At 40.9% G+C, this 27,621-nt stretch overlaps 1 protein-coding gene across 6 annotated transcripts in view; it reads right to left on the bottom strand.

Annotated features, from left to right (window-relative positions):
* Positions 1-27,621, bottom strand: part of DST (dystonin) — a 313,666-nt gene that overhangs the window by 193,689 nt on the left and 92,356 nt on the right. For all 6 annotated transcript variants that reach the window (XM_086461505.1, XM_086461508.1, XM_086461507.1 and 3 more), the window contains 2 exons: positions 20,256-20,317; positions 481-570 (listed from right to left, as the gene is read on the bottom strand). In XM_086461505.1, coding sequence (XP_086317631.1) covers positions 481-570; positions 20,256-20,317 — 152 coding nt within the window. The remainder of the gene's footprint in view (positions 1-480; positions 571-20,255; positions 20,318-27,621) is intronic.

Genomic DNA, 27,621 nt, shown 5'->3' with positions numbered 1-27,621 from the left:
AGACCACAAATGAAAAGAAGAGCATGAAAAGAAGAACATAATGAAGAGAACAAATACCAAGCAAGGGAAGTAATGCTCACAAAGAAAGGAAATGACACCTGAGGAGTGTGTTAGACAATTTCAGGGACATTTTATCCTTGTTATTTGTAAGTTACTCCCTTTAATGCGAAGGGATATTAAGCATCCAATACTTGTTAAAAGAAAATTGTAAAGAAAGGGGAAGAACAGAAAAAATAGCGCATTACCCTATTAAGAAAGGAAGTCTCACTGACCACAAGAAATGAAGAGAACAGATCGCATTCCCCCACAGAATTCACAGTGGCACATTTTATCAACAGAAATACAACTTGTGTCTTTGGTATCAAGTCACAGATTATGGAAAATATCAAAGAAACCTCCAGCAATCAATACACAAACAGTTAACAGAGCAAATGTAGATATAAAAAACTGGAACCATTGCGTTCTGATCTAAAAGCTCACCAAGGTGTCTCCAGAAAGGACTTCTAAAAGTGAGATCAAGTTATGTCCATCTCTTAGGTCTTCATATAGGTCATTCACATGCTTTCGAACCTGCACAGATAAATGCAAAAATTAAATTTAGGATGCCCATTTATACTTGAGAATTCGCACTCATATTAACACATATCTTTTAATATACAGATAAACCTCAGATATATCTTCAGCACAGCTTTTCAAATTTATTCACACTCATGAAAAATTTACAAACCCAAATTAACAGGCAAAATTCACATCTGTGTCTGCACTTGCACTGTTCCATCACAATTTATTTCATTTTACTGAAAAGGAGAAGAAAACTAGATGAAGTTATGGGTAATGAATGCACGTAACAATGACAAAATCAGTATCTGACAAGTTAAATGATACCACATACCCACCTATTTTGACCTGAACAATGACCACTAACAGACAACGCTAGCTAGATCCAATGATTTGTAAAAAAATACACATGATGTATATATTATCCTCAGCATGCACGTTCACTGGAGTCAGGCCAAAAATTAATGCACTTTCTGGCATTAAACTTATTACTAATCAAAGCATACCATCCACCAATTAACATGTTTTGTCACTCAGATTTCCCAGTACTTAGTGAGTTTTCCCAATGGCTCACACTTACACCTTATATACCATACCAAAGAAACACGACATTATGTTGATCTAGTGAAGCCAAGGACACGCACAGCCCTTCCCACCAGCCATGCCGGTGGCAGAGGTTAACACTCCCTACAGCTCAGCAACACTCTACCACCAGCAGTCACCAATCCAACCAGTCCCCTCCTGTGCTGGCCCCTAACACAGGGTCAGCCTTTGCCAGCTGATCTCATTCAACGAAATCAGGCTGAGAACGAGCAGACCCTGCAAGGCCAACCATGAGCGAGGGAGTAGATCTAACGAGAAGAGAGGCAGCCGAAAGCCCTAACTGTTCTGACAGGCACAACAAAGATGGGAGATGTCTGTCCACGAGACAACTTCATGTTTCTTAGCAATAGCTTAAGCAGAACTTCATCTGAATTTTTTTTTTTAACAATTTCAGCCAGCTGCTCTTCAAACATGAAACAAAGGACCTCATTTCTTGGAAGCAGATACTTTTGACATCGCCAGCCAGGACAAAGGTTAAGGGCTTTCCAGCTACAATTTGATGTCGGTTCCCCAACGTTCCCATTGAGGCACCAGATCAGAAACTTCCTAAGCTCACAGAGGATAAAACACAACATCAGAAATTTCTTCTGAAGTTACCGTCTCTGCTAGAGATGAACTGTACTTCCTACATGAGACCTATGGGACACTCCTCTGACTGACAACATTTCTGTGTGTATGACGAGAGCAGCAGGAATCGACCCAGATCTTTGGCTTTATGCAACAGCTCTTTTTACCTGACTTTCAGGGGAATTTCTAGATCCACCCTCTTAAATAACTGTTTCCATATGGTGATTAGCTTCATGAAACAGTTTTTAGTTCAGGTTTTCTTACTTCAACCTTTAAACATGAAATTACCCTGCAATCTGTTTTCACAAAGACCATCATCTTAATTGAGAATAGCATCAGAGAATGTTTACACTCGTGCTGAAGACTAGCCAGAACAAGTTATCTAGAAGACTGTTCCATAAGGAATTACAACTGATATTATTTTCCAAAACGTTTATACAGACTCTGCATACGCAGTCAAGTTACATACCAGTACCCTTACACATACACATAGCTTTATACATTCACAAGTGTACATAAAATAATATAAATTTAATTTTAGTTGTGATTTAAAATAAAAAAATCCTGTAAGCAATTAATTTGAAAAAAATTCCAAGAGACAAATTCTCCAGCAATACTGAAGTACTGTTAAGCTGAACAAAGAAACAGAACAGGTGTTCTCCTACTATATCTGTGGTGAAAAGAACAAAAAGGGAAGCCATGTAGGTATCATTAAAATCCCTGATATGAGATTTGATTATGCTCTAAACGCTTAGAAGATGAAAAGCATACGGGTCTTTAATTTTTAACCCAAAACAACTGTGTCTTTAGTTTTCTATGCAAAGTACTATGCCAAACTCTAAACTCTTTCCAACAAAATCAGGCAAGTTTTCTTTACAATAAAACCCTGTGAGAGGGTTCCCCGCTCCTCCCTGACCTGCCAGCCAGGACATGCCACTCTTCACTTCCCTTAGCAGAGCAGAATCCCAAGCCAGGGCAAATCCACAGCACAGGCCAGTGGCCAGAGGCATTGAAGGACATCAGGTTAAGGACAGAGGAAGGAGGTGTACATCTAAAAGACACTGCACCAGCCCAGCTGAAGAACCGTCCATGCAGTACAAAGTCACTGCCTTCACTTTTTTCAACATAGACCTCACAGGAGTTGCCTGATGTGCAGGTATTTGAACTGTGGTACAAGAATATACTGCTGTTTCTAATCTGTCTGCTTTTATCTTCCATTAGAAGCAGGATAATTTTGTTATCCTGCTGGTCTGTCTCTTACAACAGACATTTGTTGACCTTCTGTTTGTTTCTTGTACTCTGAGGTTTCCAAAGTATTACAGAGCCAACCATCCTCCCCAGCTTATCTCTCTAGAAATCACAGATGCTTCTGAGATGAACTCATGCTGTGTAAGAAGAAAGTGGCACAGAGCTGTCAAAACAGGAGAACCAGCAGTATGCCTTAGACATCTGTCTTAGTTCTGCCATTGGCTGACAACTACTGTGAGCATCAATTATTTGGGACATACTACTTTGGTATGCTGGTACAGGACAACATAATAATGAATTTCTTCCAATACTCTGAGCAACAGATGTGCACCTAAAAAGATGTATTTGGGAAACCGATGCCCAGCAAGCGTGTTCACTCAAAGCAGCAGATCACTTCTTGTAAAAGGAGCGTCTTGTGCTTCTCAAGAGACGCTACACTGCCACTTGAGGAAAAGGCTACAAAACAGTCTCCCTTTAACTATCACCGGGACAAGCCTTGTCTCTCAACATATATAAGGAATACCTAAGATCTTCAGCTCACAAGAAACAAATATTACTATTCCATAGCTGTTTTGCTGCCACATTCAGCCTCCTTTAGAACACATAGTACCACAAGTACTAGATGCAGATGAGGATCCCTGGATGGATCTGTGAGATCTGCCAAGCCCCACTGCATTTCCTAACAGTTCTTGTGGCTTTTCAATAAAATCACAGAATTATCAGCCCTACATTTTGGAAGGTCCACATGCAAAGTGGGTTACATGCTGCCTCAGGCAACCTTTTGCAATAAACCCACATGAGCGTGGCAGATTTGACAATTTGGGCATGAGAAGAGATTGTTTAAGGAAGATGTGGGAGACACTGAGTGGCTAAGAGGGCATCTGACAGAACTTAACCAAGAGAAGCAAAATGGCTTCATCAGTCCAAAGGAGAAAGGGAGAATTTAAGGCACTGTTTCAGAAGTGATTCATCTTCTGATCTTCATCTTCTGGCATGTATACTACGATGTCTGTGGTAAGGAAAACTCCATCCCCCTTGATATGAGCATGAGGCATTTTCATATCATACTTTCCCAGTAAGTTTAAGCTTCACAGTCTAGTGCCTTGGGAGACCTGCACTACCACTAGCAAAAAAGAGTTTTTAAAACTCTAGCAGTCACAGAGCTGCAGTCTTGACCCCAGACCCCAGCATGTAAGGCACTTGACAAATGAAGACCGTGAAGACGGCTGCTGCCTCCGAAAGCTAGCAATCTAACACCCCACATAACTCACATAGCTTTATCATACCATTCAGCTGACATATCTGGTTGTCCTTACAGTCAAGTTGCTATCAGTTCCAACCTCATGTACTGTTCAGCTTCTGCAACTAAAGACCCTGGCTCGCCAGGCTTGGCTTCCTCCTTGGTGGGCTGGCATTGCAGCAAATCTGTCACCACTGCCTTCAGTCTCTCCAGTTCTCATTTCCACCCATGGAGAACAAAGGCTTGACTCAGCTGCCTGGGCATACACCTATAGCACTGTTTTGTGTTTAGGAGGTATGTCACTTGGCCTCCACTTGCTTCTCCAGAAGGACTAAGTCCTGCTGGCCAGTGTCGTCCCCCCCCAATTTCTGTCCTGAATATCTTTACACATCTCAAACAGTCCTAGATGTCCACATTTAGGGAGCTGAATCTGCACATAGTGATCTCTATTTTTGCCATGGATCACAGCAAAGAACATGCCATCTTCCACCACAAGCCTGCTTCTTACAATTTTTCTTCGTATCATTAGTTGTGTTGTGCTGATACTGGAACAAATTCTACAGTTCTACAAAATAAAATCACAGGCTGCTTACGCTTGTATGAGTAAAAGGGTAAGGACTGTCCCTTCTGCTTCTGCAAGCAAAACCAGCTTGATCTTGAAAAGGACGGACAGAAGATGCACAGGCTGGAGTACAGTAGGAAGGTCACTCTAACACTGCCACACCTCTACTTTTTAGTAGTGTCTGTTGTGATAGGACAGGATGGTAGATTTAAACTAAACATAAGGAAGACATTTTTTACAATGAGGGTATGGAACACTGGAACAGGCTGCCCAGAATGACGGTAGAAGCCCCATCCCTGGAACCATTCCAGGTCAGGTTGGATGGGGCTCTGAGCAACCTGATGCAGCTAAAGATGTCCCTGCTCACTGCAGAGGGGCTGGACTAGATGGCCTTTAAAGGTCAATCCAAACTACTCTATGATCATTTTATGAAAACGCAGAATAATCACATCTTTTTTCTTATTCAGAAGCAAATGTGGCAGGAAAATAGGCTTGTGGCCCTTTCTGTGCATACAGTGGGTGCACACCCAGCATACATGTAGAGAGACCTCACAGACACTCGTGTTAGTAGAGAGACCTCACAGACACTTGTGTTAGGGTACAGCACGTTCCAGACCAGCACCTACAATGCCAGGGATCACGTTCTCAACTGAAATAGTGCAGGAAGGAATGGAAAAAAAACATTAATATGCTGCAGAATCTAGAGTCAAGGCAAAAACGCAGGAGAGAGTATATGATCAGATCAGGCAGGAATAACTAGAAGTAACTCCTACGTACCGGAGGCCACTAGGAACTCCCTGAGGGAGGCGAGACAAGCACTGTGGCCCTGGCAGGCTGCTGAGCTTGGAAACAAAGCAGAGTTTTGTGCTCACACACTTGCAAAATTATCCATTTTTACAGGGTGAGGAAAGGAGAAAGTATCTTTTTTCATCATCAGGAGTCTCCTCATCTGTATTATAATTAAGCTGAACTGGTCATTATGAGAACACACCACATTAGACCTTTTCTTATAGTTTCCAGAACAGGCAAAATTAGAATCAAATCTGAATCACATTTATTTTGAAAAACTGAAGTTCAGCTGACAAGTCTTTATAAAATCAGTGTCATCCCCAGGTCTTATCAAGAATTATAATACTACAGATGCAACAGAGGCTTGTCAGACCACATAGCCTGGGAAAGTCTTTTCAAGTACTGCTCTCCTCACTTCTGGAAGCAAAGTTAATTAAATGCCCAGCACAGACACAAAGCATTACTGCTTTTCCAAAGGAAAATGGGATAAGGCTCAAAAGTTAGAACTGTAAGGGGTGTGTTTGGGAAAAAAAGGTCAGGCCTTAATTACCACTGAGGTCACTAATAAGTCCAAATGACAGCTGGCACAAGGCCACCACGAGTTTCACAATAAACTTCAAATTTATTCTTGAAGAATCTGATTCAATGCCTATGGAAAAAAGAACCCTTAAGACTCCCAGTCACTTCAGCTACAGTAAAATGCTTTTCTCTGAGATAATAGACACCGATAGTTAGGAGCTGCTATAAGTACACACTGTTCCACAGAAAATGCCATCAGCATTCAGACAGCTGAAATACTGCTGTGGCCACTGCATGAGATCCTGACATCCTGATGAGTATCCCTAATGTTTCAGCTTCCTAAGAATGTACTTAAGTTTGTTTTTAAAGGACAAATTGTAGCAAAAGCGCTACTCATGAGGAAACAGTTTTCTGTAAGCTTTGAAATTTTGTGTATTTTAGTCCTTTCACCTTCGAAAATTAAGGAATCATGGTGGCAGTTCTAATTGCGTAACAAATAAATCTATGCCATGAGTACAGAATATAGAATAAAAAAACCTCTCACCTGAAGAGTGGTATTTACATGCAAAAATAAAGGTTTACTCTGCCAACACACAGAGCATGATTTATGAGAAACACTAAAATTCTGAACAGACTATAGTAAGATCCATGCAGCATGTAATTGTCAAAATATCAGATTTGTCAAAATATTCCCACATGACTGATCTGCCAAGCAAGGCTGCTTCTTCAAACACCTTCAAGACTACTTATTTTGCTCTACAGACTTTTTAGATTACCCAATGTAAAGCACACTGCTCAATACGCCGCAGGGCCACTCCAGCTCAGGTAATTGCTGTCCCAACAGGTGCTCGATGCAGCAAGGCACTGAGCTGTGGTCCACCGCCAACCTGACGTCACGCCAAGAGACCAGGGAATCCAAGTGGTTACATGCAGACTGACATCAACCCTCTGAGTCTCTCATGTTCTTCAATCTCCTTACTTTAAATGCAAAATTTATTTCTAGGGCAAAAAAAACAAAACTCCAAACGCACACCCTGGTCACGATCCTTTTTTGTACTCTATCCTATAATAAACTTCACCCATCCTGTTAAAAATAAACAAATAAACAAGCGCACAATTCTGGCAGAACTCAATCACTGGCTCACCCTGCAACAGTGACCTGTGGGCACAGCCTTCCCCGGGGACGGGCGCAGAGCGCAGGCAGCTGGAGCACTGGGCTGCAGGTGGTGCTGTGCCCCTGCTCCGTGCAGGCACACCCGTCCGTGTGCTCCAGCACTGGGGACCCACTGCCCCGGGCACCCCAGTGTACTCCTCCCAGCCCAACAGCATGGGGCCTGCAGTGAGAAAAACAAGGGGAAAAACTTGTGCCTGGTCTCTTCTGTGTGCCAGTCCACTTGCAAGCAAAGTCTGGTGAATCCAGTTTTGGGTCCACTGGTCCAAAACTCACTTTCACTCTTCTTTCACTCACCAGTCTGACAATCCACTCTGTAGGAAACATTTCTTGCAGTTCACTCAAAATAAATCGTTTCTTGTTTCACACTCAGGAGTAATTTTCTAGCTGTTTGACTTTGGATATCAATTTTCACAAATAGGAGGCACAGCTAATGCTACTCCATTTCATGAAGTCCCTTTACCATTTCAAATACTTTTACTAAGTCACCTTTAAACAAGTGTCCCATACAAAGCGAGTTGAACACCCCCGACCTTTCTCTGTAACAGATGTTTCCTAACAGAATATTCATCCTTGGCTGCATCCTTGGATTCATCCTTCACTTTCTCATCTGGCAAAAGCTCTACACTAAATCACGGAGTTCTTGTGATAACAGAAACACATTTCATGTGTTCCACCCCTCTAAAGCCCTGTCCTTGTATCTAAGCTTCAGTCACAATTTTATTTTATTTGTATATGAACCGTCGCATCTCTTCCAGACAGCTTGATCATCCAATTAACCCATTGCTTTTGCACACTCTATTTTGCATTTTGTCACCAGCCTTCAATTGTTTCATGTCTCTGGATAACTCCTAATAAACTAAATTGATAAAAAGAGACACTTGTATGGCTTTAAGATAAATATACTGTTACTCAAAAAAAAAAAAAAAAAAAAGATTAGGCCATTGCTAAATCTAGTCCTTGCATTTCGCTTCTTATATTCCTATGCTTGATTTCATGAAATACATCCCAACACTCTCCTAATCCCCAATCAGCAAGTATGCAAGCATGTGCATAATCTTACATGCATATAAAACAAGTAGGACATAAACGTGCACATCCATGAGCTCCTCTTCTGGATTTCAGCAGTTGCGTGATATCTGAAACACCGCTATTGTACAGAACAAGTTTAATCAAACGTCCTAAATGTAAAAATCCTTCTTTTCCGCCTCCTACTGCAAAAATAAATCTTGTCTCAATTCACAGAATCATTCTGGCTCACATATCTCAAATCTTTTTGAAGTAATGGGCTGAAAGGTTCTCTTCAACCAACACTCAGAATACCCCTACAGGTGCTATTCCACTTTACTCATTACCATTATCATAGCACTACCCTCATTGTTTTTAACATTTGCACAGTCCTGGTCAGCTGCTTGTTAACTTCATATATTGGGATCAGCTAATCCATCTGAGCAGAGCCCATGCTACGTAGATCCACTACTTCAGCAGCAATGGTACCTACTAACGCAAAATAGACATCCACTCCATTACTGCTACAATTTAAAGTCCTAAAGTTACAGAAATATCCAATCAGCTTTAGTATCTATTTCACCAAAATAACCTTCACTCTACAGACAGCCCTCAGTGAGCACAGGGGACAGATGCCACCTGTGGCATGTGTCATTTGAGGTCCCATGTGACTCCACGCATGCTCCCAGCCCATTAACTCTTCTTGCACCAATTATGATTTTAACGCACAGCATGACCATCTCTCTCCTGTGTTTTGCACCTCAGTAACCTTCTACAATTTTTCCTCAATGCAGCACTCTTTGTTCAAATGCTTTCATGTATAAGACTATATAAAGATATTTAAAAATCTTAGAAAGACCAAAAAAAAAAAAAAAAAATCACATTATAAAACCCTATCTACACCTCTATCACATTTTCTAGCTATTAGGAGATAGCGCCTCAGCAAATATTACTGATGGTAGTTGAAGCCTGCTTAAAGCCTGACTTGTGACATTTATCCTGCCCCCTTTTTAAAATATTTTACTTAAAGGCATAAAAACAGATCAATGAAGAATACAATGCAGACATCACCAAGTTTCACTTTACAGGGTAGCCCACTAAAGAAGGCATTCTCACTGAAATGGTACGATTGATGTAGATTGAAATCACTAATTTAATGAAAACACAAGCTTTAGTAAAGAACTTGGCACTGATCAGCTCTAAGACTCAAAGCCAGAGAAGGGCTGGGCCTTATGAGGCTGTCGCAGAATAATACAACTGTAAGGATAAAAAGGACTGAACAGATCACCTCACCTGACCCAGTGCAGCAGAGCAGATTGAATCTGGCTAGAACACGCCAGAGATGCTCCTCTAATTTATTACTGAAAATTCAAATGAAGGAAATTCTACAGTGTAATACATATACTTCAGTGTTTTATTATGCTTAACTTGCTTTTTGGGGAGGGGGATTTTTCCTTGCTAATCTTCAAACTAAATTTTCTTCTGCAAACTAAGCTGCATTTTTTGTTTCCTCCCATCACCAGCTTAGAGCCTGACTTTGGAAAACACTTGTTCACCAGCTTCTGCATTATTACCTTTTACATACTGAGGACAAGTTAGCACATCTCTCTTCAGTCTTCTCTGTTTCAGACTAAACAAACTCAATTATCACAACCTGTCCTTGATTTTCCAAGAAAACTTCTTATCTTCTTACTGCTTTATGACAGACGGCTGCAAGCCTCTTGTCATCACAAAGATCAGGAGTTGCAGGAGTTGTGCAGCCAGGCAGAATTTCACAACCACATGCCCACAAGCACACTTGGGTACCCACAGAAATGCAGAATTACAAGCTGTATCCTTGTCTCCTAAGCACCGCGCTGGTCCACAGGCGGGGTGCACAGCTCGTGTCTAGTTCCTGGAGTTCCCTGGGCACAAGCCAATGCAGCCCAGTGCAGGTGATGGACCCTGTAAGATTTGTGGCAGGGCAAGGGTGACACTTGTCGCTGACAATATGACAAAAGGCCTGAGCCAGAGAAAAGTAGAGCTGCAGCATTAGAGAATCAGGGTTATCACTACAAGGATGAAGTGACAGAGCTTGAATTTTCACTTGGGGATGCAGCATGGCAAGGGCGGGAGGTACTTGGATGCCATCTCTGGGTGGGAGATGGGTCCTCGCTCACGGGTGTAGCCTCCCAGAGCCAGATGCTGCTGCAGCACCTGATAGCAGCCACAACAGCAGCAACAACTGCTGGCACTGGCTCTTCCTAGGGCCAGTTCTAGCTGCAGTTGCAGTTGTTACTGACGGCAATACCCAAGCAAACTGGATCTGGGATTCTTTCTTCAAATTTTGTGACAGTAAACTCCTAACGAGACTACATGTGGTAGCACATCAAAAAATGTAGATACACCATGTACACCGCTTCCCCTTTGTACACCTTTCAAAGACCAGCTGTTCCACAGTCTTCCCAGGGAGAGAAATCACCCTGCAGGGTCTGTAACCCCCCATTCTTTTCTTCCGCTTGGGAGAGAGGTATTATACTTACTATAACTGCAGACTCCTAGGAGTCCCCTGTCGCCTCTAGATTCTTAAACAGAATGATAAAATGTTATAAATCACTTCAATTAGTTCCTAACTATTGGATGAATGAAGCTGTGCAACCAGAAAGCACATAACTTACTCTGAATACTCTTCGACCTGCTCTTTCCTTAACTGAATTTCACCCTCATCTTATTAAAACATGTTTCGTCAGTATTCTGTAGGCTGAAGAGCCTAGAGTAATTTTCTACCCCATTCAATATTATTTCTCTTTTTTTCCTTGGTAATGTATCCATACTACTTTCTTCTTCATATTCTGACATAATTACAGAACCTCTCTCCTGTGGACTTTTGTGTCACACTGTTAACTCCTCCTGGACCTTTTACTTGTTGGATTTTACCCCACCATGCTTTACTAACTCCTTTATACAAATCTTAAGCCCTGCTGCCCTTATTTCCACTTCTTGTATGGCTCCTTTGTATTTCACACATGTCTTAAAAGCAGCAGTATTTTCTATACGATGCCTCCTATCTGTCCTGCCTGTCTGCAGCCTGCCTTTGTGCCTCCAACACAAACACCTTCAATAACTGCCAGATCTCCTGCATTCTTCCCTCTCCTGGATTACTTCCCCAGGAGACTCTACCTATTGCTTTCCCAGTTCTGTTGCTTAAGAGATTCATTGTCCTTTTTCCACTTCTCTCTTTTCTTTGAAAGGTGGGCCAGGGATTTTGCAATCACTTGCTGTTAAGTTACCTTCCCTTTTTAAATTTTGAAGCAGTCCCTCCCAATCAGTCTACACCAGATTACCAGTTTTGCTAGTGACTTTCTGAACTTGACAGGCTGAAGGTCTCCCTGGCTGGCACTTCTCTCACAAGACACGTTCCCACCAGTGGCAGCCACCCCAACTCCCACAGCAGGGAACAGAACAGCAAGTCTGCCCTGACCTGTTTTTCACACCTGCTTGGGGATGAGCTGAGATATGCCATAGAAATGCCTCCCTCTTACAAAGGCTACTGAGGGCTCCTCTGTAGGTATTCAAATGCAGACCTCCACATCTTCTCCTTTCGTCGGTTACAAGGATAAATAATTTTCCCTGTTGCTACATAGTCCTGTCCTTCCGATGCTAGTTACAAAAATCTACCATCAACCTTCTTGTTCCAGTTCAATGCCTCAAATCAACAACAAGCACGGTCACCTTCTGTCTTACCTTATCTTTGGCCAGAGACACGCCACGGTGTTTCAGTTACACAGTGCCACCACTTCTCTTCACCCTTCATGCTTCCAACTTGCCCCCTCCTTTCCAGTCCTACACTACGTGTCACTAAATAGACCTCATCAGGGATGAATTGTTTAAAGCGTGCAAATGTAATGCTAATAACATCAAACTCAGCCAATAAATCTGGCTTTCACAGCTTAACACTACGGGGATACACTAACTCAGACCAAAAACAATACACTCTCACCGCTCTGAAGAGACCCCACCTCCAGTACTGCATCTAGCTCTGGAGACCTCAGCAGAAGACACATATGGACCTGTCGGAGCGAGTCCAGAGAAGGGACACAAAAATGATCAGACAGATAGAACAACTCTCCTATACAGAAAGACTGAACGAGTTGGGGTTGTTCAGCCTGGAGAAAAGAAGGCTCCAAGGAGACCTCACTGTGGCCTTCCAGTACTTAAAGGGGGCTTATAAAAAAGATGGGGGCAATCTTTTCAGCAGAGTCTACTGTGATAGGACAAGGAGTAATGGTTTTAAACTAAAAGAGGACAGATTTAGACTAAATATAAGGAAAACATTTTTTACAAGGAGGGTGGTGAAACACTGGAACAGGCTGCCCAGAATGACAGTAGAAGCCCCATCCCTGGAACCATTCCAGGACAGGTTGGACAGGGCTCTGAGATACCTGATGCAGCTAAAGGTGTCCCTGCTCACTGCAGGGGGTTGGACTAGATGGCCCTTAAAGGTCCCTTCCAACCCAAACTATTCTATGATTCTAAGGCAGATAAAATATAAGGTTGGCAGACATAACATTATTCTGATTAAAGCCAAGGCACTGTATCTCAGTAGGTAGATGAGGATTTTAAACATTGTGTTACTATCTTTAAATTTCCTTGCTCAAAGCACCATAAATGCCTTTAACAGACAATACCATTCTTTACAGGATAAACGTGTTTATTCTCATACCTCCTTAGGTCCCCATGCAGTCACACATAGAATCATAGAACACTTTCAGTTGGAAGAGACCTTCAAGATCATCGAGTCCATCTACGTTACTTCGGGGCAATGGCTTTCCAAAGCATATGAAATACTGTTGTAGAATGAAATATTTTGGTAATGTTTGTGACAATGTTGGAGGTCGCTTACTGTCTGGAGTCCACATACTGGGACAAATAATACTCCCACTGAAGCCAATGGCACAATTACACTGGCCCCATGGGAGGAAGATCAAGCTAGAGTATTTCTAAACTGATATAGAAATTATTATTAAATGTGGATACATCAAAAGTATATAGATAAAATATAATTCCATGCATAATTTAACAATTAATTAAAAAGCCAACACTTAATTGCAAATCGCAGAATTTTATCTCTTGTGATCTCTAAGGAATAAATAATACTAAATAAAATCTATGCTGAGACCTAATTGCAAACAATGAACCCACAAAAAGAGAATGAATTAATATATTAATAGAGTAGTCTATCATAGGAAACATATTGATTCTAGCGGTTCTATTTCATTATAAATAATCTCATGGTAGACTTAATTCTCCTTATACTCATTCTTTCATATATGAGCACCTATATAAAACAATTTAAAATACCTCAAATACCACAATAAAAGGGATTATAAAACATACACTCAACTGGTTCAGTAGTGCTGCATGTCATAAAAACATTGATGCACTCAAGCTATCATATATTTCATGCATATTTAATTTACTGTTTTCAATTATTCTCTTTCCTGCTCCCAATTAGTGAAGTCTGCATGCATTAAGAGGATCAAATAAACTTGAAATCTGTGGCACAGTTTTTATTGACTTGGAATTATTTATTTATTTATTTGCTTGCTGGCACAGAAATTTTGTGACATGGTTTATCATCAGCCCCTAAAACTCTGTACAAATTTCCTTCTCTTCAGCTTTAACTTCTGGTATTCTGTCACTGCTTTTCCTCATCCTCTCCTGGCTACCTTCCTCCCTCATCTAAACTTTGATTAAACAACAAACCAGTCCTGAGTTTGCTTGCTGATCTGCTTTGCAAACAGCTACAGATTATACTAAGCAGATGACAGATGCTGTGCGCTTTACCTCCAAGTGGAAGATTTTTGAAAAATTTGTATGCAATTTAGTGTGAAAAAACTATAATTGTGAATATCAACAAAATCAAATACTTCTTTACACCATTGACCACGAGGTCAATGGTATCCTGGGGTGCGTCAAGAAGAGTGTGGCCAGCAGGTCAAGGGAGGTTCTCCTCCCCCTCTACTCTGCCCTGGTGAGGCCACACCTGGAGTACTGCCAGGCTCTTCTCAGTGGTGCCCAGCGACAGGACAAGGGGCAACGGGCACAAACTGGAGCACAGGAAGTTCCGCCTGAACATGAGGAAAAACTTCTTGACTTTGAGGGTGGCAGAGCACTGGAAGAGGCTGCCCAGGGAGGTTGTGGAGTCTCCTTCCCTGGAGATATTCAAAACCAGCCTGGATGCGTTCCTGTGCAACCTGCTCTATGCGAACCTGCTCTGGCAGGGGGGTTGGACTAGATAATCTCCAGAGGTCCCTTCCAACCCCTGCCATTCTGTGATTTTATGATTAACTGATTACCTTCTTCAAGAGTTATTTTTGTATATTTTTCAGAAGGAGCAAGTCTCAAAGAAAAAAACACTTTAAGACCTTTTAGCATAGTCCTGAGCACACAACAGCAAAAATTTTAGTAAAAAACCTGAAATATTCTTCTGTCTACCAAGAAGACAATAGGCCTTGCTTAAAACCAAAACAGGGGAGGAAATACTGATACTTCAGCTGCACCCAATGCCTAAAGCAAGCTGCTTGCTGTCTTGGAAGTGGGATTTTACAGGATTTGCTCCCAGCACAGTTAGCAGAGCTGTCAGCATTAACTAGAAGGAATAGATGGAAGACTCATTTAGATGTACTAGCACAGAAAGCAACCTTCATCTTATTTTCCTTTACACAGGAAAAGTAACACAGAACATGCTTTTTCTAAGTATGTTTCAGAAATGAAAGATGTTAAATTGAGACTTTTTTTTAAAAGCAGTCACTACCCTTTAGACTAACACCAGGTGCCTCATCCCTTAAATATAAATGTAGAGCTAAAAAGCATTCATTTCTAAGCCAAGAGGAAATCGGGAATTTTAAATAACAGATTAACTGCATGGCTAAAAAGAAGATACTGCAGAGTACTGCTATCTAGAACGATAACCACCACTGTCAGTGAAGTGCCAACTTTCAGCAAGGGAATGACTGTGCTATATCAGGAATGGTTCCTCTGCCATTGAGCGCATACCTGAACATTTCATGAAGCAATCAACCTAAGCGGCCATTTACAAACCGTGTGCTGCCTCAAGGATGCACAGGAATCAATAACTTCAGGTTTCTATTCTGAATTATTCATGCAGTCTCTGCACAACAAAAGGCTGCTCTCTCTCTAATGCACTACCACCGCCACACAGTGCAGGATTTTGAACGTGGACCTTTAAAACAATAGTTTCAAAAGCATTTTGCCCAGCTACTTGTGCTCCTTGCTCATAGGACTTTTAAAAGTGACTTCTGGAGCAAGTAATGACCGTGCAGGGATGCTGCCCATTGCTCCCATCACCAGCAGGTTTCTCCCAAAGTCCAGCTAGTCAAGGGTCCCAAGCTAAGCTTCACTGCGGGGGGGGGGGGGCGGGCACTGGGTGTTAGGGCTCCCTGCTGGTGCCATGGGCAAGACAGCCCCTCTCCAGGGAGCTGCTCAGGCACCCCAGACTCCAGCATTGCCACTAAAAGTTCAGTTAAGTCTCTCTACAAATTTTTCTTCCATGAAAATGAAGAAATATTGCCCTTGGAGGGAAAATACCTGGGTGTTCACCATATTTTCCCATCAGAGCACTGACTGAGTCTGTTTTTGGCTACTTCACCTTTAGTCCCATTCTCTCTACATTATAATTTCTGATAAAAAAACCCAAAACTTTAAGTACTTCAAAGTAACCTGTTTAATCTCTCAAGACTAACATCCGGTACTACAAAAATATTTCTCAGTTGGTTTAAGAAACAACATGAATGACAAGAATTTGTCTGCTTTTACTCCTTTTTCATCAACAACTCTTATTTTGCTACTTTTATCCCATTCTCCCTCTGTATTTCACACTTCTCTCATTCCTTCCTTAGGTTTTGGGGTCCGGGATTCAAAGAAGTGTCAGGAAGAATTTCTGGGCTTTAGGGGAAGTTGGATTTCTCCTTGCGTGCTGTAACACCATGAGAAAGCTACACCAGAATGAAACCCCTTTCTTGTACAAATTCACCTGTTCATATTACATCAGGGGTTGGTTACTGCTGTAACAAGTACTAGAATTTAACTCCCTATTTTGACAACAGCAAAGCCAAACACTTGCTGGAAGCAGAGGCAGGTTTAGAGAAGTTAAGAGAGGAGGAGATCTCTACCCCACCGCCACGCTATGTCACTATGTGAGTTTCTCCTTAGAAGCCCATACCACAGCAGCAGGCGAGTCTGAAGTCCAATATCTCACCTCTCCAGTCAATATGTCAACAAGAAGTAAAAGATAACGTTTAAACTGGAGCCCCACCATCAGACATTAAATACTAGCCTTAGCAAGTGCAATGCTCTAATCGGTCCTCAAAAAATCTATTATCAATTCAAAAGAAAAACTTCAGCATTTAAAAAATGTACTGACAGTCCACTTGATCTTAAACTGTGGCATTCAAAGATAACTTAAACGGTTGCATTTTGCCAATAACACGTTAGGTACCCGTCTCTAAAGCTATGTATCTCAAGATCATTTGCAGGTAATATTTCTGCAATGATTATGTTTCTAGTTTAGCAAAGTAAACAAATATATGCTTAAGTAGTCAAGTGAATTGACAAGGGACCGATCTCATACACTGAATTTTATATACTACGCACTTACATGCTTTGAATCCAATGCAACTAAAGACACGCAATGGAAGGCAGAAGGATAAATATTTCTCCGCCATCTTGTTGTTTGCAGTTACTCAAAAGTGCCATAAACACAGAATTTAATTGGAAGAATGACGGTAGGCTTCCATGCCATCCCCCAACAAATGACAGTAACCTGTAAAAGCATCATGCTGCTGACCTAGGAAAAAAACTCTTTTATATATACATCTATAAAGGGATAGAAGTGCAGTACTTTCCCAAGGACTGCAGAAGAACAGAAGATTAATTAAAATAAGCAATGAAAGAACTAAATAAGCAGGGAAAAAGTAAGAAGAGACAAGAAAAGAAAAACAGGGAAAAAAAAAAAAACAGAGAAAATAAAACCAAAAAAAAAGACAGAGACAATAAACAGGGGAAAGACAAAATAAAGAATATAAATAGGATGGAAAAAAGATGAAAGAAAAATGTAGTATATCCCCATGCCCATAGCAGGGTCCTGCCTGCATGCATGGTCTGAAGTTTTCTATGATCACCTTCATCCTTTCTGCTTCTTGTTGACCCCCACACCATGACAGATAAAGCACACTGACCTCCTTTTTCAATCAATGGAACGAAAGCACTTCTAGGACACAATTCACCCCCTCCTAAGGTAGATGACTTAGGGGCAGACATCTAGAAGGGCCTGTTCTTTCTTCTACCTACAAAAGAAGGCTGGGTAACCAGCTCAAACAAAGCTGTTGAAATGCCTGAAATAAGCCGATTTGCACCTTCTTTTGTCTACAACAAGCTGTTGTTGGCACTCAATGGGCAAATACAAGTTGCATGTATTTTGTATTAAATCCAAGGTAGTTGAAAACTAGGACTCAAATTCAGTTTAATGTGTAGACCAGAACAGGTCTACTGGCTCTGCTAGAAGCATTTACAGTGCTACTTTTTCTACATTCCCTCCATTATATAGTATTTCCTAAATACACCCTTGTGTCTTAAGAGAGAGCATTTGAAGGATTGATTTTAATTTCCATGCAAGTCACTGTTCTAGAAACAATGCTGTAAGAACAGAAATTTGACAACTGTACCACCAACTGCTTTCAAACTGAGTATTTCCAAAAGATAAAGTTGAGCTGCTACATAAATTCCAAGTTAATGGAAAAGCTATAGTCAAACTATATTTGTGTAAGTTATCAATCCTTAACTTGAATTCTAAAATGAGCAATCTGAGATTAAAATCAAGGCTAGCAGTACACACACAAACACACCCCTATATATATCTATGTATCTATGTATATCTGTATCTACCTCTATAATCATTCATGCTGAGAACTATTTGAAGACAAAGGCCCAAGGCCATTGACCTTGGCAAGCAAGTGAAAAGGATTTAGTGTGAACTCTTTACCCCGATTTCCTTACAGGTTTAGAGCCTAAATCTTTTTTTAAGCTACTCCCAAGAGGGTGACAGTATGGCAACGATGACTGTGCATGTTTCAGAAGTAAAACACTGGTGTATAGAAACAGAATTTTCAAAACACTGCTCTTTTGTAAAAACAGACATTGTTTTTAACTTGTATTAAAGGACTGCTCTCCACAAACCTTCAAATAGGCTTTTCTGCATCCCACAGAAAATTAAAACTGCATCTTTAAAATGCATCTTTAATACATAAAAAGATTAGTAGTAGCCTCTACAAACATGGTAACAATTACCCTCAATTAGAAGAAGAAACGCCTGATGGTTAATTTGGAGATTGCATTTTGCTGCCAGAGCACTGGCAATCTTCCTGTATGTTTTTTTTCTTCAAATCTAATTTGTATGAAGTACTGGACAATGGACACATTTCTTATATTATAAATACGAGGTAAAATCCAGAAAGAGAAGGCTGCAGGTCTGCAGCCTCTTTTCTTTTCTCATTAGCAAGCAGAAGACTTCTGCAAGGACATGGGGCCACTCTGGTATTTCAGGATTACAGTGAGGAGGCATCTGCATAGAAGGGGTACTTGGAGCAGCTGTTTCTACACGGCATGATTCCTCTGGGTCTAGCAAATCCACAAAGGAAAACCTATTGGTATGAGCAGTATTAAAAGCCATTCTGTGACTCCAGACTCACCCTGCCCACAGAAATGTTGTGTGCTGCACAGAGGCTGATGTAAGGACCACTCCTGATGGCTCAGTCATAGCGGGAAGACCAAAAGACAGGTCTCTTGCTAAAGACTAAATTGGGACCAACCTCATATCCAGGCCTTGTTAGCTCTCTACATCACACTATTTCCAAGAGCTACATAGATTTCAAATTTTTATACTATGTGAAATCGGAATTCTGCATCTTCTAAAGCTCTGAAGAGCCAAAAAAAAAAAGTTGATTTTAAACATCCCTGAAGAAATTCTGTTCTGCTTCAGTGTCCAATATTTCTCACATACATACAAGAGTAGCCACAGGAAGCAGAGAGATAATTAAATTGCACCCTAACAAAAAAAAAAAAAAAAAGTGTTTTTCTCTAAATACAAATATAAGCAGATCTTTCTAACAGTGTCTGAACGTTATACTACTTAATTAAATCTCAACTCTGACAGTTTGCAGATACACTTTTATTTAATGCGACTTTTACATGAATTCAACCTCAGGGGGAGTGAGGTGGTGGGGGTCAGAGCAAGTTATGTTAAATAATTATACAATCTGTTTCTCCAGAGAAATGTCTGGGCTAGACAGTTGGCACTGAAACAGCAGATTAAATTTAGAACTGAAGGGCCATGCAGTGAAGGTGAACTCACAGCTTTTAGCTCTCTGTTGACTAAAAGCTGTACATGTTGTTAAAATGATGTGCTCTGTTCCTGAGGCAAAGTTCACTGGTATTCAAAAGAAAGACATTGAAAAAGTGCCTTTTGTCCCCAGAAAGCCTCTATTTCTAATCTGTGAGCAGCATACTGATGCCATGGGATGATCTAGAGCTCTCCGTCTCAAGGTCATTTCCCTGTCCTCAACACGGTACTTAAAAAAAAATATTAAAAAAATAAAATCTTTTTTTCATTTGCCTTAGCTGTGGTACTACAGTCACGGCACTCTAATGCCAGAAAAGTGTCAAGCTTCGTAGAAAGAAATCATGTCCCTTAAACTTTGACTCATTTTAATTACAAATTCAAGTATTCAAATAGATCACCTTGGGATATCAAACAGCAGCATTTCAACTCCCCCATGACTCCTCAAAGACAAAGTACATATATAAATCTCACAATTTAAGATCTTCCTTATTACATGTAACACAGCTGCATCCTGAAATCAAACATTTAGTAAAAGACATAATCTGCTGCTGTGGTAATCACTCATCCAGAAATCACAGAAATATCAACTGACCTTCATGAGATGCTGATTTATCCATTTTGTGAAGGTCTTCTTTTGTACTTTGTCCCGCTCATCTGGAGGTAAAAAGGAAAAAAGAAAAGTATTTAAGAGCTCTACAAATGATGCAGAAGATTTTTTTTTTTTTTATGAAGAGCTTTATAAAATTAAAAGTCTAATAAAGCTTAAAACCAGAATAGCCTCCAAAAGCTCTGAAATGTGTCATCAAAATAACAGCACACAAATGTTTTTGCAGTACATCACAGCATGTCATGAAAGCGCTTCTTGAGCAGAAGCTCCAGGTGAGTTCCTCCAGGGCAACAGCCCTGCTGGTACAATAGCAGCACTACTAATAAAAATAATCCCTAAAATACACTAAAAAGATAAAAGGCAAACTTTTAAGAGCTATAAATACTATTTATAGCCTCTAAACTCCAATTAATTATTGAAGTAATTAGCAATAGAAAATCTCCTACTATATGAAAGCTGGCTTTTTTAATCACTTTTCAACTGGAATGTCACCCTTGTTCCAACATGCAAGGATGAGGTACAGCCTCAGTCAGAAAAAGGACTCTCTTTTAATCCTCCATAAAATAAACAGGGATGTCCACTAACCCAGATACAGGACCCAGCCACTGCCACTAGTCTGCTCCCTGGCATGACAGTTAGCATCAATGATTGCCCACAAAATATTGAGAAGAAACAACAAAAGCAACAGACACAGGGTAAGAAAGGATCCCACTTATGGATGGGAAGTACATACACGTATTCTACTGAGCCACATTAGAGAAACACTGACCACCTCTCCAGCACAAGAGTGAGGTTATCCCCGCAAACCTCTGTGTCGTCACTAGCCAGTACAACTCCTACAGAGCCCGTTCACAGTCCTGGAGTTCCCCAGAGCAGGAGTCATGGTGCATTAGGACTGGGACCATCTGTGCAAGTCTAAAATAGCAAGATCCCTTAAGACCCTCTACAACAAAACTGCAGCTGTTTCATTGACTCGGATTATTTGTAGTGTGGCTGAGAATGAACAATTAACCTCAGGTAGCAAAACAAGACCCCTTCTGCACCTACTGCCACCAGTACAAGATTGAATCAGATCCTGTATTTTACATTAAAAATACTGTTTTCATATTGGTCAAAGGTAACGTAAGTAATAATAATAAAAAAATTCACAGAAGGTCCATATTCATGGACTTTCAAGACTCCGGTGTGATACTGAAGTCTTTCAAAATGGCATGAGATCCTGGGCCGAACTGGGCACCGTATGCTATTCCTAACACTAGGGAGAAATCAGTGCTTAGGAACAAAGAGAAAAATAAGACACGCAAAAGTATCTGTGAAGCCTTTGTATACTCCTCCCTTATGTGACTCAGAGACTTTCTACGTGCTTATACGTATCTTTGCATTTAAGTGTCACAGATGTGCTTTTTTTTGCTGGTTTTTTGTTTGGTTGGGTTTTTCCCAATTCTTTTTTAACATACCTATAGTTTTTGCAGCCACAGTTCATGGTGGCAATGAGTTCTTCAGGTAGTATGTGTAGTGTACGTGTACATTCAGCTCTGTACAGAATAGCTGCTGTTCCCTAACTGCCTTTTCCATGCCACTCAAGATCTTCCAAGCTTCCAGAATATGCTTTTTCCCTACTTCGCAGCTCCACACTCTCTTATTCTAGTTGAGAATCCCAAAAAGAAGATTAAAAGACAAACTAAGGAGCAAATCTGCACTATTGGAGAAAAAAAATCTGGCAGATTAAGAAAACCTTTTGCTATATATACATTTCCCTATAGCCTTCATCTAGCAAGACAGCATTTCCGACATCAGTTATTTAGCCTAACAAGGTAGAAGCTCTGATTTGGTAGATATAGAGAATAGAAAATCTCTGAAATAAAAGAAGTCCAGAAATACTTTCACTTGTAACTGTTCCATTATGGGTAGCTATTTTAAAGGGAACACAAGTTTTCCAAACTGCAGAATTTAATATTCCAGCCGAGAAGTGTACAATGTGTCTTTTCTCCTAAGGCAACCTCAGCTAGTTTTGACTAACTACCACAGAAGTTTACACTTTGGGAAATGTTACTGTGATGACAGTAAAAAAAAAAAAAAACAAAACAAACGCAACAAAAAAAAGTTGAACAAAATCCACTTCCTTGTATCTTGTTAGAACATGCCGTCACTATTAATTTCAACACCATTTTCAATCAAAATGCCAACATACATAAAAGAATAGATGCTTACTACCCTTATTCCTTTTATATATGAAAGTATTACACAAACACTCACAGAAAACCTCTGTACCTGACATATACAAATGTGTAACAGGGAGCAAAGCTGTCACCTGTCATGTTGTGAAAAACACCAGGTTTAATGAGAAAAAAAAAAAAACAAAAAAAGCCCTAAACACCACCACTGTGAGTTTTAATCAAAAAACCAAATGCATACTAGGAAGAAAACACAGTGCAACTGTATTCAGTGTACTTGAGCTCAGAGCAGAACATACCAAATCAACCCCCCAGGTGAAGTAACTAGAAGATAAGCAGCTGACCTCGAAAGAAACATCAAACTAAGGAAGGCAACCCACCGAAAGCCCCTTGAGAGAAGCTTCCCCCCCCCGCCCTCCGCAAGCTCCGCTGTCTCCCGAAGGCAGCCCGGCACCCTGCCAGCCCAGTGCCAGCCTGTTACCGACCCATGCAGCACATTCCTTCCACCAGCTTTGTGCTCCGGTCCTTTTCATCTTCAGCAAACTGTCTCATTCTTCCCTTCAAAACTACGGAGTTTCGTTTCTTTTCAGGGAAAGGGGAGTCAAGGAGCGACCAAGGCTTCTCCTAGCTGACAGAAAGCAGCAACTCCCCTTTTTTAAAAAAACAGAAGCAAACAGCCCATCTGCTGTCACAGCAAGCAAAACTGCGAGCCCTTGGGACTTGATGCACAATAATAAGTAAATTAAACATCTTTGTTGGTTTTGAACTTTTAGATGCATTAATACACATTCGAGTACAAATGTTGAGCTTTTCAAACCAGGAAGTCTAGATTTTTCCTCTACCAGCAGTGAGCAGCAAGGGAAATCAGCACCATGAAACAAGCAGCAGCTGCAGAAAGAAAACACATCTTCCTAGATCATCTGATCTCTAGATCACCACAATAAACCCTCATCGGCTAATTAATCAACTTGAGCTTCTCTGCTTTTACCTGTTATTGCAGACATTACTCTGGTATATTAGAAATACAAACTGAAAGTCTCTCATGCTTCATGTGCCTGGAAAGTATCTCAACAACATGCCTCCAGTCTTAACACACTGAGACCTACTTTATGAACCTACACTACAACACAGTAGCATCTAAAGAGGCTCCAGATTAGAAGATTTGGACTTAAAAAACAGTTGCCACAACTAAGATATCTCATTGTGCATTCCTGTCCTTCCTCAATCCCAAGGACAAAGTCAGGGGCCATATCCTTCTAACACTGATGCCCCCTTCCATGAATCCCTATCGCTTGCATGGATCACAGCATCTGCAAATTCAAACAGTTATTCTGTTCTGATTTGCTACCAGAAGCGACACGTGGCATTGAACGCAGTATTTGAGGTGCGGCCTCACCAGGGCCGAGTACAAGGGGACAATCACCTCCCTACTCCTGCTGGCCACACCATTTCTGACACAGGCCAGGATGCCGTTGGCCTTCTTGGCCACCTGGGCACACTGCTGGGTCATGTTCAGCAGGCTGTCGACCAGCACCCCCAGGTCCTTTTCTGCCGGGCAGCTTTCTAGCCACTCATCCTCGAGCCTGCAGTGCTGTGTGGGGTTGTCGTGACCCAAGTGCAGAAGCTGCTGAGTGGTCTCCTCTGCCTTGAAGGCAACCTGAAATCACCTCTGAGCAACCACTCCAGATGCCACCAGCTTGGATAAGCAGAACAGTGCACTTAAGGGGATATGGCCAGCTTCTAGGCTACACTATTTATACCTGTACCACTCCATTGAGACTTCCACTGATGATACCAATTAACGCTGGCTGCGATGATGCACATTTCTGTCAACTGCTATCTAAGCTGAGACCACCAAACCATTTCACACATCCAACGATGGGGCCAGTCATTTAAATCCATGTCATTCTCAAGCACTCTGAGAACAAAAACTGTTACCAAGCAACATTAACGTACAGGGATTTTTTTATTTTTTTTATTTTTTTTATTTTTTTTTTTTTTACACAATTTAAATTGAAATACAGTTTTTCCATGTGACTTCCTTAATAGATTTTCTGTGTAAGGTCTGTTCCCTGGTATATTCAAGTGTGTCCATTTCCTATTAGTTTTAACCATTTCACTATGGTATGAGCTGTAAGAATCTCATGGAAGCAGCACTGCAGGGCCAATTCTGTCTCTTCAGAACTCAAGGGATTCAACAGGTCCAACACATTATAGGAGGCACCTAAGTGTTGCAAGGACTAAGCCCTTCTGCTGAAAACAGGCTGGAGGAGGTAAGGATTGCTGTGTTCCTACGGAATTATTCTTCAGCACCTTCTGAGTACAAATGATGGGGAATGTTGGCCATCTGCGCCCGATATTACTTTCCAGAAGCTAGAAGTATCCTGGGAGCATACTAGGCAGGGACAGATGCAATTCAGATGTGAATGGGATAAGCAGTGAGCTTCGCCTGTGAGTCAGATCACAAGCAAGCCCCACAAACGCTGATGCTTGTCTTTGGCTGCTGTGGTGGTGGCTCCAGAGACATGCGAGTTCTGAGCATGAAGCAAGGCAGAAGGTGGGAGCTGGCAGGAGTGAGAGGACTCCTGAATACAGGCAACCCTGTGTGCTTGTCTCTGCATTGATGTGAGGAAAGGCAAAAAGAGCTCAGGAATACAAAACCCCTCATTTTCTAGATAAGCCACAAATTTCTGCGCTTCTTTCTTCACTCTAATGGTGAAAATATCAAACTTTGAAGTTCCTCCACCTAGTGACACACTTACAAAAAAAAAAAAATTCTCATTTTCTTAAGCAGCTTTTTGTGTTGCTGTTATGTTTGCTTCTCTGCTGATATTTGTTTGCCTACACAAACCGAGAGGCCGCATCTGGAATATTGAGTCCAGTTCTGGGCCCCTCAGTTCAAGGACAGGGAACTGCTTGAAAGAGTCCAGTGCAGAGCCACAGAGACAGTTAAGGGGGTGGAACATCTCCCGTATGATGAAAGGCTGAGGGAGCTGGGTCTCCTTAGCTTGGAGGAGAGGAGACTGAGGGGTGGCCTCATCAATGTTTATAAATACATAAAGGGCGAGTGTCAGGAGGATGGAGCCGGGCTCTTCTCGGTGACGGCCAATGACAGGACAAGGGGCAACAGATGCAAACTGGCGCACAGGAGGTTCCACATTAACATAAGGAAAAGCTTTTTCACTGTGAGGGTGACAGAGCACTGGAACAGGCTGCCCAGAGAGGTTGTGGAGTCTCCTTCTCTGGAGACATTAAAAACCCACCTGGACACATTCCTGTGTGACCTACTCTAGGTGGTCCTGCTCTGGCAGGGGGGTCAGACTAGATGATCTTTCAAGGTCTCTTTCAACCCCTAACATTCTGTGATTCTGTGTGATTGTATGAAACAGCCAGGTAGGCAACAGGTTTTTCTACATTTATCCAGCTATTTACAAAAGCCCTGATAGGCATTATTCCTTATTCATGTATAAATGCAGTCATTTTTCTGCACATGTTGTTGCTATTTGCAATACCTATTTATATTTATACTAAACTCAAAAAGCCGTGTTAAAAGAACATTACTAGGGTTGCAAAGTGAAGCACTCAAAAGTGCAGTTAAAACAGGTATTAAAACTGGCTATGAACCCTTAATAGAAACTTCTTGAGAATATATATATATAAAGATATTTAGTTAAATGATCATTTATTATTTTTTGAGACTACTGTGTACTGCATAGAAGGGATGCTACTCATTTAAGGAATAGTTATTCAAGAACGTATTTCATGTGTTGAATACAGAGCACCAAACCTACCAATTCATCACTTCTTGAGCTCTGAAGACAGAATTAATTTCATAATAGGTTTTCCTCTGATATTCCTACTATTCCTTCTGCAAACTAGATCCTGGTATCTCAAACATCACACTCAGAAAACACAGCATAATTAACGTATGATCTCTTGGGAAAACATTTGTTTCACAACACTCACCCAGAATCACAAAGCTGTATCAGAAACAGGGGACAAATCCCATTCTCCAGTCCATGCTGAAACACCTTATCTAAGGAGGCCTTGCTCTCTGCTCCTGCAAACCTGACCTTAATTTCTCACAGGCCTTCCACATCTATACCAATTACTCATTCTCACTCATTAATTAAGAACCAGGGGACATCCAACAAACCTATCACAATCTGAAACAGTCTCTAGGAAGGTAAAACCTCAGTTCAAACAAATCTCATTTGGAAAGTTACAACTACAGGATTTTCCATAGGGAAGGGTTGAATAACCCTGCTAACAGGTAATCTACCATCTTTCATATCATTAGTGGGTATTCTTAATTACAGCTGGGTTTAAACTATCCCTGCCTGTAGGCCTTGTATATCGGTTTCGACTATCTGAAACAATGATTCAGTGAAAGCTACCTCTGTTGTAAAGAGCTGGGATTATCCTCAATCCCATGTAGCCTCCTAAATCAGATAAACTTAGAAACAAATTTAAAAAAAAAACCTCTCATACAGTAAAGTGTGTAAGTACAGACCAATGCTATGAACTGTGTGCTATCGCGTAAAATTTTCATTAAGACATACAGCATATAAAATCCTACATACTTTGGCAATGACTTCCAATAATAATTTAAAAAAAAAAAATCCTTCCTGCTATAAAAATATCAAGGCTGAATTAGCATCCATGTTTCTAACAAGATGACAAGCTATGGTGAGGTCTTGTAGAAATGATAAAAAAAATTCTGAAAAAATAAATTTAGGGGCCTCATATGGGGATTTCAGTGTATTCAACTGCACTACAATAGTCAAGATAAACACTGAGTCTGGAAGCTTACAGTTGTAGGACCTGTTTTTGTGGGGTCAGTATTTACTGTATGAAAATGACTACAGGAAAACAAGGAAATCCCAAGTTATTTTCAATAGTTTCTACCGCTACAAAAAAAAAAAAAAAAAAAAAAAAACACAACAACAAACCACCAAAATACACAAACCCCAGACCTCCATGAAATACTTAATTTAGTGACCCAGAACTAGAATGGCAAGATACATTTAATGTTTGACATGAAAGATCAGCTCCTGAGCTAAAGGGTGTCTACAAAGTTCTTGTTATCTTCACCCCCAAAATCCTGGGTAAAGATGACAGTTTTCTCAGAGTAAGCTCACCTGGCAACCCATCTTTTTCTTAGGTATTTGTTTCCT

The sequence above is a fragment of the Leptosomus discolor genome, chromosome 2 (assembly GCF_034619465.1).
Source record: "Leptosomus discolor isolate bLepDis1 chromosome 2, bLepDis1.hap2, whole genome shotgun sequence".
NCBI classification, from domain to species: domain Eukaryota; kingdom Metazoa; phylum Chordata; class Aves; order Leptosomiformes; family Leptosomidae; genus Leptosomus; species Leptosomus discolor.
Note: the sequence above shows the minus strand (reverse complement) of the source record. Positions and strands in the feature narration are given on the sequence as shown.